Source organism: Anarhichas minor, unplaced genomic scaffold (assembly GCF_050575085.1).
Source record: "Anarhichas minor isolate MPS153535 unplaced genomic scaffold, ASM5057508v1 ptg000004l, whole genome shotgun sequence".
Taxonomy (NCBI): Eukaryota; Metazoa; Chordata; class Actinopteri; order Perciformes; family Anarhichadidae; genus Anarhichas; species Anarhichas minor.
In genome coordinates, this window is record NW_027466450.1 from 12,808,372 (window position 1) to 12,819,857 (window position 11,486).

The following is an 11,486-nucleotide window of genomic DNA, read 5'->3' on the forward strand; positions in this document are numbered from 1 at the left end:
AAGCATAATCACACACTTCAGATAAGAAGCAAGTGCTTGCTGAGGCACTGCCAGGGTCGAATGTCAAAATAATAACGGTACACCAGTATGTGTAGAGCTAATTAGCTACAGCTGAGTACATTTATATGCGCTCTTTTAAATCAAGGTTGTTGTTGTCCTTGTTTACTACCAATTTCACTTCAGAAGTCCCGCCTTTAATAGCATTCAACACATCTGCTCACCATTCCTCTCTGTACAGAAAGAATATTTCTGGTCTGTCTCGAAGTCAGAGGAGGTGGAACACCAGAGCTGTCCATCACTGCGTCCATCAGAGATACAAGAGTGGTAGGTCTTCCCCTTGTAGGCAAAGGGAAACACACAGGGCTGACCTCCGGAGTTGCCACCGTACACTGGAGCCTGTCCATCTGTATGAAGACAGGAACACACACGGATAAAGTAATGACTAAACATACAGGTATGACCATGAGCTCATCACCTCAGTTGCATTCACGTGCTGGGTTGTGTCCTTAAATCGTACAACTCCACAGTGAGCTTGTTGCATTCCAGTCGACAAAATTCTTATAAAATGATGGCCACTATTGGTGAACGCTGTTGATTTGTAAAGACAGAAGGAACATCTCTTACCCCACTGTTCACAGCTGACTCCATTGCCAAGACAGGTACAGATCAACTGCTTGGTTCCCTGGTTCTTCATCCAGCGCTGGCCGATGAAGTAGGAGAGTCCTGCATCCATCCGACAGGGACCCTCCTGGGGAAGCTCAGGAACAGTGGCGGGATGGTAGACCGCAGGCTGGATGTTAGTGATCACACGAGAGCCAGTGCCTGGAATGAAACGTTGGATCCAGGTCACGGGTGACATCACATAAAAACTTCCCAAATTAAAATCGACCTATTAGGTGATGATGCAGCTAAAACATAAGAAATGTACTTAATTTAAACACCAGAACAAACACCTTTGAACATGCAACGGTCACTGGAGTTAAGGCCTATGCATGACTTCGGCAGAAACAACATATAGTTGGTGTGTTGTACTGTATAACATACGAACTAAAATAAATATCTGTCTTTCATTTCAACTGAAACAGCACTGTACCGCGTCGGCTACAATGAAGCTTTCAATGAGTTTACTGTCCCCGAGTCACGACAAGCACGTGTTCCTGTCTCACACCCAGCAATCACTTCAAACCACTTCAAGCACATTTCTCCCACCAGGTTTCCCATGTTTCATTTCTCCCTTCGCATTTCCCTGTTCAGCTCCTCCCTTTCTCATGAGGTCATGGTCATGAGTTAACAGACCCGTCTTTCTCACTTCAACGCTTGCCACTTCGTATCTCTCCCACCTCACAGCATCTGTCTCTGGTATACATTCTTCTCTCCACTCACACAGCAGGAGAAAACAAAAGGGACAGGCATATTATCATTCAGTTCTCACCCAGGCTAGTGGTATGAAGTGAAGCATGTCGCTCACACTTCCACTCCCCTCGGCCGTTACCGGTGCACAGACACTGGAGCGAGTGGCCTTGGGCGTCTGTCTTGGTCCAGGTGTCTCCAATGCGGTGGGAGGTCAGAGTATCCTGGTCGTTACAGCGATCTAGGAGAGAAGTGAACGAGAGGGATTCATTAGAAATAGATCGAAACTGTGAGACGGCATTGTGGCCCTATTTGGATGGGAGTCTGCAGCGATTCTGTGGGGAGTAATTCCTCCTGGCCACCAGCTGTTTCCATGTTTGTGCCTTGAGACTTTGTTGATAACTTGTTCAACAAATGCATGATAACAATTTATTGATAACCTCCGACACGAAAACATCTAAGGCCTCCCTAAAGTCTTGCATGCGACAACAAGCCAACAGGGAGTAACGTTCATTCTCATCTGTTACATCAGCCAGCATCATTAAGGAGGCAAGTAATGGTCCTAATTGAAAAAACAATTGTTGTGATGCTGCTCTGTCCCGTACAGATTACGCACAGTGGCAGGACAGGTGACAGTCCGACAGATGAAAGAAAGGGTTTCTTACTTCTGGAAGTGCATGTGATGCGTCCGCTTCCTTCTCCCAGACAGGTGCAGTCCACCACCATCCATTCCTGGTACGGCTTCTCCCACGTCTCCCCAACAACATAGGATGATCCCGCTGAGTTGTCGTAGCATCGCTCAGCTGCAGGAAACAGAGACTCGTGAGCTACTAAATCAATTAAAAACCTTTTTTATTTTTGACTAATCAAATCTTTTTGTACCAAACACTCAATACAAAAATACCCTGAAAATTAAGTTTATTCATTAACTGACTTTGAAACACAAGAGAATGATGAATACATAATAATCGAATCAATCATCCCAAATTTTTCTGGCAAACTAAAAATCAGACAGTTTTCCCAGCAGGTAAATCCAGTCGCCTGTTAGTCAGTGGCTGTGTGAATGACTCACCGACAGGTTTGCAGGTCCACTCTCCCTTGCCGTTACCCAGACAGACACACTCCAACATGTAGCCTCCTGTTTCATGGGGTCTCCTCCAGGTGTCACCAATCTTATATGAAGCCCCACCCTCATGACAGCGGTCTGGGTAGACAGAAAGAAAAAAGACGAATTTAGACTGAGGTCAATGTGCATGTGTGTGTTTGCACAGAAAGAAAGCAAAAGAAACACACACACACACTCAGACATTTCTCCCATTATCTAACCACCGGGCTATCTGCTAACAGCTGTACAGCACCAGTTGCTGATCAGCTGAGGAGAATATGGAGATTAACCAGTTTACTGGCATTGGACTGGTAGGCCAGGATATACACAGAAACACATGAGCTAGGATGTGTGGTCTGGGGTTAACAGTTAATGGCAGCGTGGGCAGCTCCTTGTAGAGCCGGCACTCACAGAAAACAAAAACACAGACTTACTGCCGATGGTGCAGCTGATCTTGCCCCTCCCTGATCCGATACAGGTACAGTCCCAGATCATGCCGTCCTTGGGTCTCTCATAGGTTTCTCCCACAGTGTAGGACTGCTGGTTGATCTTATCGTAGCACTTTTCCTCTGCTACAGTGGGGGGGGACAATGGGAAAAAGGGTGTGTTTTATGTTTGTTTTGAGGGAAGTGAAGATGGACTGATGTGGGGATGTTTGAACAAAGCTTTAAAAAAAGAAATGAGAACAATACACACAAAACTAACCTTCAGGTTTGCTTTTACACTTGATGCCAGCGACTCCATAGCAGGTACAGACCAGAATGCTGCCCAAATATGGTCGTTCCCACTGGTCATTAATACCATATAACTGACCATTCTCTACACAACCATCTGACCAAAAAAAGAGAACAGAAAAAAATACAGCTAATGAGACTTTGGCACAAGCTAGAATCAGGCAGCAGGAGGTCAAATGAAACGCACCGCTTCCCTTTGCTCTTACACTAAAACACACAGAGTGGAGGGGAAAATGTGAGCGAGAGAAAACACACTCCACCCTCGCACACACCCCCAAAACACTGTACCTGCTTACCATGTCCTGTTTCAAAGTGGAAAGACAAATGAAGCCACTGGAAAATGGTAGAGCCCATAACAACAAAACACATAGAGCAGTATTATTGGTTAGAAGACAAACATGTTTTTATATATATAGCAAAAGAAGCAAACCCCACATTGGAATAAACATATAAACACTCCACCCATGCCTGTGAAATTGACCCTGAATGTGTTAACTCGACTTCATAAGGCCCCCAGGGCGGAGTATTACATCAGTTGCACAGAGTGGAGAATTATATCCACCTTTACTCTTTCTCTCCCCCACCAGGCATGTTCTTTGTTCACATCTCATGACTTCACATGTCAACAGCATCTTTTTTTTTTTTTTTTTCCCAACTTTAAAATTGAAGCCAAGAGTTTTTACTTGGGCCTATTTTTTTTCTCTCTCTCAGAAGCTTGGATCATTAGCATTCACACACGGATGAAGTTGAGGAGATCAGAAACGGTTTTTTACTGTTGTTTTTGAGTTTAATTCAATGATTCCAATGATCCAATCATAGAGACTGATTGTGCTTTTTGTGGCGTTTCTCAAACAAATACACAATGCATTACCTAATCTATGGAGCTTCCAATCGATTTAACTGCAAATCCTTCAAAAATGACACTATAGACACATGACCTGAAAAGATGTGTATTATAGAAAATACATGTTGCTTACAACTAAAAATGCCAAACGCATGATCAAAATGAACTGTAATTTAATCATTTACCCTCAACCTGTGAGGTCCGTCAAGTGACCTCTGGTGGCCCCCAGCTAAGAAGCCATTTACTGCAACACCAAATCTCTCTTGTGACTAATAACTCGGGTAAAACACTTACCCTGAGAGACGGAGGAGACCTGATGCTGCTGCGCTTGTCGCCGACTCCTGTGCGTTCCTCTGGGCATACAGTTCACCGCGCTCCCGATACAGAGCGCCACCAGCACCCTGGCTATGGTGCTGCCGGACATACTTTCTTAAATGCGAGCCACCCGGCTGTTGCAGAACGCGGGTACAGGTGCTCCTTTCAGTTTAGTTCACCGATTGGCGGAGAGAGAGGTCGGTTCCAGTGCAACGCTTATTTTTCTGCCGCGCTCCAACCTCCCAGATCAGTCTGCTCCTCTCCAGTCTGCGGCCGCAGTGTGCAGGTTACCAGTCGGTGGGAGTGATTTATCTGGGCATGGCTTAGTTTCAGCCGGAGGAGGGAGGTCCAACAAAAAGACCGACTACCCATGCAGCACGTAGACGAAGAGGGCAGATCAACTTTTACGAAACAAAGATGGTTACAAATTCCAGGTCTTTCTCTTACTCTTTTTTTATACCTATGAGGCAAGACAGAAATATTATATAAAATTGTCTCCAGGCAACCCGCAACACAGAGGCAAACACACTTCGATGTGTCTTTGATATCATGATACAGAGGCAGTGCCCCATTAGCAGATTTGAATTACCCAGTTAAAGATGTAGGGGCCTGGATCCAGAACCATCCCACTCGCTGTAAAAGTTTGGAGTTCAGGACCCTGTTGGCCACAAGGCTGTCCTCTGCCTGCTCTCTATCTTTAAAATTTCATCCAAGGACAACTCAAATCTCCTCTAGGCCTAATTTTACTGTTATCTTATACAGTCACCTATACAACCATCTGCCCACATTGTGTCTGAAGAGTCCCAGGTGTGTTTAAAAGTAGATGTAAGTAAAATGTTGTGATTGTTTTGTGCTTGAAACCATGTATTTAGAGCCAGAAAGGGGTCTTGTTGTATCCTTATAACAGGGCAGAAGCTTCATGTCCCTCACTGCTGTCCTAAACATGACAATTCATATTGAGAGACGGCGTTAAAGAAACAAGAAAAGAAGCCTCTCCCACTTCTTTTTGCTCAAATTTATATCCACCATCAGAAATCTAGGGGTCTGTGTCTTTATTGTTGTGTGATATTGTCATCGAGAGTTGACTTATTGCTGGTTCATGTTATTTCAGCAGCCCAACCTAGGACGTTGATCCTCTGCAGTATATTGGCCCTTAGGTTTTACACAGTCCTGGTGGTGATCTGCAGGAATCAGGTCAGGTTTCCAGCATCTGGAAAGTCTCCAGTAGCCTAGAGTTTCAAAGTCTGGAAATTGTTTATATATCCAGGAGTTTCATCAAAATGAGTTCTCTGTGATGCAAGCTAACAGTAATGTGCGAGTTAAAAGATCAATTTTCTTTTTCTCTCTTGCTCCTCTCCTCTCCGACTCACTCTCTGTGCTTCCTTATCAGTTGTAATCAATTCTTTTCTCATGCTAGTCGTTGTCATTGGCTTTATTTACATCTGTTTGTCCAGTTTAAGTCTTCAACACCATTTAAAGCAAGAGGGGAACTATTTATCTGTCCTTAGCGTTCTTTATTTTGATTAGTGCTGCTTCTTCAGTACTTCTTTGTGTTGGGAAAAGCCTTTCAAAGTTGACACATTTTTAGAAAAGCCCATTTTAGGTCAGTTGGGCATTTTTGTTTAGTTTTATTCTGCAATTGGAACAGTAATAGTTTTCTGTAGCACTGTCACTCTGTCCCTTTTGCTCCGTGTTGATTGTATTTTCTGTCCACATTACTGTAGGTTTTAAATGGAAACCTACAGTAATGTTGCTGTTTTGCCTAGTCACTCATTGGTTCCCCCTCTCTATGAGTGCAAACTTCCTGCAGTGTCTTTAGTCACTTCCAGAACATTCTGAGGTTGAAACAGTCATCCATGGTGAGTTCCTGAATTTCTCGTCAATAACAGAAACGGTTGTTTTGTGACTCCCTTGAGTCCATCTTGGAATTTGTTTTATTTTTATTGAAAGACATGAGACAATACATAAACAGAACAACAAGAGGATGACAAAAACAGGCCATCTTGGAATTAAGTGTTAAAATGCATGTCCCACCTAAATGATGATGCAGACACTTCTTCAGCACAGTCAAACAAAACCCAAAACAAAATCATTTAACCCTCTATACATCGTCGTTGACACACGATGTATGAAAAATGAAAAACAGCTCACTTGGTGTCAATATTTCCTCTGTCATGGCACCAGCCGCAATGTCACAGCGGTAAAACAGATACATCGTCAGTCAGCTGGCAAATCAAGCCGTGGTGAAAAGGGAGTGCAGACTCTGTAGCTGAGGCCATGTGGCTTATCTTATGTGTGTCAGGGAATCTACGGGGTGTCGACGAGGTGTCGGCATCATTTGGCTCTCCTGTGACATTTGCGTTATCAATGTCTTTTATTGAGCATTTGCTCCGCACTATGATTAGTTATGAGGGAAGTTATTTTTATTCGCCTTAGGACTGATCTGTTACATTTTTGTCCCATGCATGGGAAATCTGTTGGCTGGCATGTTGGCTTACTGTAACACAGACATGTCTGCGTCTTCACATTTTGTGAGGCTACATGTTTTACAATATGTTGAGCTCAAGAAGTGAGAAAACATCACTTCTGAGCAGAGAAGCTCCACATATGTTTTCAGTTACAGACTAACTGTGTAAATGCAATCTACCTGCATATACAACTAAAACACTCATCTATATCTCATATTACACCCATCTATATATGGACATGTTTGTTGGATGGCGATGTCACATGAAGGTAAAGAGGTGAAAAGGTCATCTGATAAACTACTGACCGTGAGTGTGCTTCTCATTAACCACGGAGGCATTGGCATGTTTCTGTTTTGAACTTGAACTTAGAGCTTGTGACACCGCGGCGGTACAATCAACTTCATCCACGCCTCAGAAGAGAGGAAAACAATATAAGTGTCATTACATAATGCGATAGTAATGACTTAATCCTTGTCATCAATCTTATGTAGTGAGATTAAGTTATACTAAAATGCATTTAAAGAAAAAAAAATACAAAATATAACATTTTCTCCAGGTGGTGGCATCTTTTCGAGCCCTTTGACTCTTTCATCTGCGAGCATTTCATACTTTGACATGCTAAGTTTGTCCAAAATATGGTAAAGTAGCTTTTTCATCATTATTTACTGACAACAGTTTTGTCTCTTTTACCCCCTCACACGACTACCCCAAAGAGAACTAGTTTCCCTGTGGTTACCATCTCCAAACCACTTTCTGCTTTAAAGCCATTATCTAGTCATTGTGCAAGCTCACTGCCCACTGTGGCTTCATATATGAATATACCAACATTCCTATGGTTATGAGGACTGGTTTTATGTGGTAATTCGACATTAAAAGTGAATCAGCATGGTCACAATGAAAACAGCGACAATCATTTCCAGTACACAACTTGGTTACATTGTTGACAGTCCCATACACAAAAATAGACATGAGACTGTACTGAGCTTATCTTCATTGAACCTTACAATGTGAATGGCCTTATGCAGAGGATGTAAGAGCTGGACTGGGAGAAGAGAAAATGAAATGGAGAGGACAGAGAGACGAAAAGAGAGAGAGAAATATGTGATGTTAAAGGAACTAGTGTGGAAATCTTTGGAGGAGTTTCAGTGTGACAGTGGGAGATATGAATAATCCTAAGAGACAGTGGGTGTAGTGAGTGAAATGGAGGCAACGTGATGCGACTAAATTGAGAGTTGGGAAATTTGAGAAGTTTAATGCCGACGTGTGGAAATCAAACTGTAACTTTGTGATTTGCATTACACAATACACTCAGAATGATCATCCTGAGAAACGGGACAAGGGTGAGCAAAGAGGTCACAGCTGCAAAGGCTCCGTACAGCTGCTGCACATTTTCATCCAACTTTTTCCTTCCAAGTCCGTCTCCTCTCCAAATCTCCTCAAAATGTTACTCTTTAGGTGGTCTTTCCCTCACTGCGGTTTAGCATCATGAAAAGCCCTTGGTCCTTGCACTGAATAGTTGGTCATTCCTCACATGTAGTTGCAACATCCCAGAGCAGTCTCCGCTGGCTTGCTCGTCTCGTCTTACACTATTCTTTTACAGCATTCCTTTAATACAATGTTTCCCATTTTTAGAATTTCTTGCATACCTCTATCCGAGTGCCTCACTGCATCTTTAATCTTTGGATCTCACTCTATCCTGTACCTCTTGTCTTTGTTTCCATTCCTCTCACTTTAAGCACATTAAGTATGGTGTTTGCTTATATAGGTTTCTAGCATATATATATATATATATATATATATATATATATATATATATATATACAGTATATACTATATATGAAGTGGATGTAGTCACTGTGACATAACCCATTGGTTTGCGGACTACGGCTTTGAAGCCTCGAGTTCAGTATATAGGCCATCGCCATCTTGGTTTTTTGGAACCAGAAGTGACACAAGAGGGTGGAGCTTAGTACAAATAAACATTTTTAGGCGACCAAAATCTTTCAACTTTACTTCACTAACTTAATTTTCATGAAATGAAAACACACCGTGAAAGGGTTAAAATTGTAAAACAAAAACACCCAGACCAGACAACTTCAGTTTACTAAATGAACATCTTGCTGTATTGAAGAAGACTTGAAACTAGCAATTTTAGACCATAAACTCATGTTTACTGATCTAATAAATCAAGTGAGAAGTAGGGTAATTTTCTCATACACTTCTATACAATCAGACTTCTTTTTGTAACCAGAGGAGGCGCCCCCTGAAGGCCATTAGAAAGAAGACAAGGTCCTGGAACCTCTGCATTGGCTTCACAGTTAGCGTGCTAAGATTTTTTAATTGGCACTCAACAAAAAGTACAGCTGAGGCTCAAGGCAATGTCATTAGTTTTGCAGGTGTTTAGTTGTAGCCAACGTATAGGACAAATATAAATTGTACCTGATAATGGCACGAGAGGAAAAGTTATTGCACTTCATCCTGAGGGGAGCATGAATGTCGGTTTATGGTTGCATTCGAGGAAAAGTCAGGAGATCATCGAACTCAGAGGGCTTTATCCTCTGGGCACGATTAATGTATTTACAACAAAGGTTCCAATTCATCCAAGTAGGATTTCCTGCATGTCTTATTTAAAAAAAAACTTCTGTAAACATCTCTTCTGTTTCCCTCCCCCCCCCCCCCCCCCCCTGTTTTTCTCTTTTCCTCCTCCTCCAGCCTCCCCCATCCTCCAGGGAGATGAGGTCACAGTCTGAGGAAAGGTGGAGTGATTAGGAGTTCAGACTCCACACTTTTCTTAGCTGGATAAGTTCTGGATAAGTTCTGGTTATCTTCAAAAAAAAATCTCGGTATTTATAGCTGGTCAGACCTGGTTTGAAATGTGATATAAATCATTGTGCAACTGAGAAGGCTAAACTATTGTCCTGATATCCTTCATCCATTCGGTAGCCGCAGGAACACCTCTCAACATTTGTCTCTCAGTATCAGGAATGTTTAGATATTGAATATCTTACTTCAGTTCATATTGAGTGAATATAATTTGTTTTAGTGGGGGAGAGTCTGATATCTGCCCCCTCTGTGTGACCTCACTCATAGCCTTTTGCTTCGGAGACGTGCAAGAAAAGTCACAAGAGAGCGTGAGAGCAACATACCCCCTAACCACAACTAGCTACAGTACACCACATACATGAGTGATTCAGATCTCTAACCATTGAATTTTTACGGATAGACAGGAAACTTCCAAGTGTGTCATGTACACCTCATGGACCACTTCCACCGTTATTGCCGTGGTAATGAGGACTGTCTTTATGTTTTTTTCATTCATGTGGAAAATGGAACAGTCAGGATTGTCAACGTAATGGCCAATCTGCTGTGGCAATGTAAAAAGTGAATTATTCGTTCTATGCATAACAATGTGATGATTAAGACTTTGCGTGTGCATTTTAGTACATTTTAGTACAATTCATAATGTACAATGCATCTATATACATGAGAAATATGAGGCTATCAATGGTCTCGACTTAATTTGACTTTTGTTTGTTTTGTTCCAATAGTATTTCTGCATTGTTTATCAAAAACCTTTGCTTTACGCAACATTTTCCTTTTATTATTGCATCAGAAGCTTTTTTTTTTGTTATTCTTAAACCCAAAGTGAAGTTTGGTCAATAGTCATTCCTTGCATTCGTTGCTCGTAAGCTTTTTTTATACGTCACCGTTTGTGATTAGGCAAATTAAATGAGAAATAAGTCTGTACTGTTTCAGATAGAAAAAACAAAGTGTTCTTCTTTTTGTTGGTGTTGTATGATCCCCGGTATCGCCCCTGTGGAAACATTGGTATAACTGTCTTTTATCTTTCTTGTTCTTATCTTTGTTGTTGGTGTTGTGACTTTTTCTGATGGACTTTGCGTCAATTTGATTGAGTCTAGCCCAGTTGGTACGTTTCTCTGTCTGACCTGTATCCTTTTCTAGATATTTGGAGCTATTTTGGAGCTACACTGAGACATGTATTTTCTGCATTTTACCAATAACTGTGTCCCACATGTAGACAATATTTCATGATCTTTCCCCCGAACCAAATCATTAAACCAAAGGAAAATCAGTAGTTCCTGAATGAGACGACTTTTTGGAGATATGCGGTATGCAGTACTGACATATCTGTTAACTTCAAAGAATAATACACAGATGGAAGCTAGACTTAATTGAAAAGCTCACCCATAGACTAAGCAGCTGTGTTCTGAAAGCAAACAGCCAGTAAGAGAAAACTGTGAGTGTTTGATTATGCATACTGCAGGCTAAACAAACTGTGTCCAGAAGTGGGTTACATTTGCTTATTCAGGGCTCATGAATGCATCCTGTTTCATTCTCTCTATATGTCAGCTCCTCTCCCTTTCTCCGTCTTTCTCAAGACCCCACTTTCCTCGAATGTCCCCAATCCCTCCCTCTTCCTTCGTCCCATCTCTCCATCGCCCCCCCCCCCCCCCTCGACCCCCTGTAAACAAACAGACAGATGACGTCATCACTGCAGCATTTGGTTTATCTCCTGGTGACAGACCACAATGCACTGGGGCTGTCGACCCCCGCAGGGAACCCAAGAGGAAGTTAGAAGTTACAAGGGGGGTGTGGTGGTCTCTCTGTGTGAGTTACAGCCAACAGATCTCACAGACAGATGCGAATTG

At 42.3% G+C, this 11,486-nt stretch overlaps 1 protein-coding gene across 1 annotated transcript in view; it reads right to left on the minus strand.

Moving 5' to 3' along the window:
• Positions 1–4,502, minus strand: part of LOC142969630 (fibronectin-like) — a 32,521-nt gene extending 28,019 nt beyond the window's left edge. Inside the window, exons 1-8 of the mRNA XM_076109628.1 lie at positions 4,328–4,502; positions 3,161–3,286; positions 2,890–3,027; positions 2,423–2,554; positions 2,016–2,153; positions 1,433–1,591; positions 625–822; positions 222–404 (exon numbers count right to left, since the gene is read on the minus strand). Of these exons, the coding sequence (XP_075965743.1) occupies positions 222–404; positions 625–822; positions 1,433–1,591; positions 2,016–2,153; positions 2,423–2,554; positions 2,890–3,027; positions 3,161–3,286; positions 4,328–4,457 (1,204 nt within the window). The 5' untranslated portion in view covers positions 4,458–4,502. The remainder of the gene's footprint in view (positions 1–221; positions 405–624; positions 823–1,432; positions 1,592–2,015; positions 2,154–2,422; positions 2,555–2,889; positions 3,028–3,160; positions 3,287–4,327) is intronic.
• Between the last annotated feature and the right edge of the window lie 6,984 nt (positions 4,503–11,486).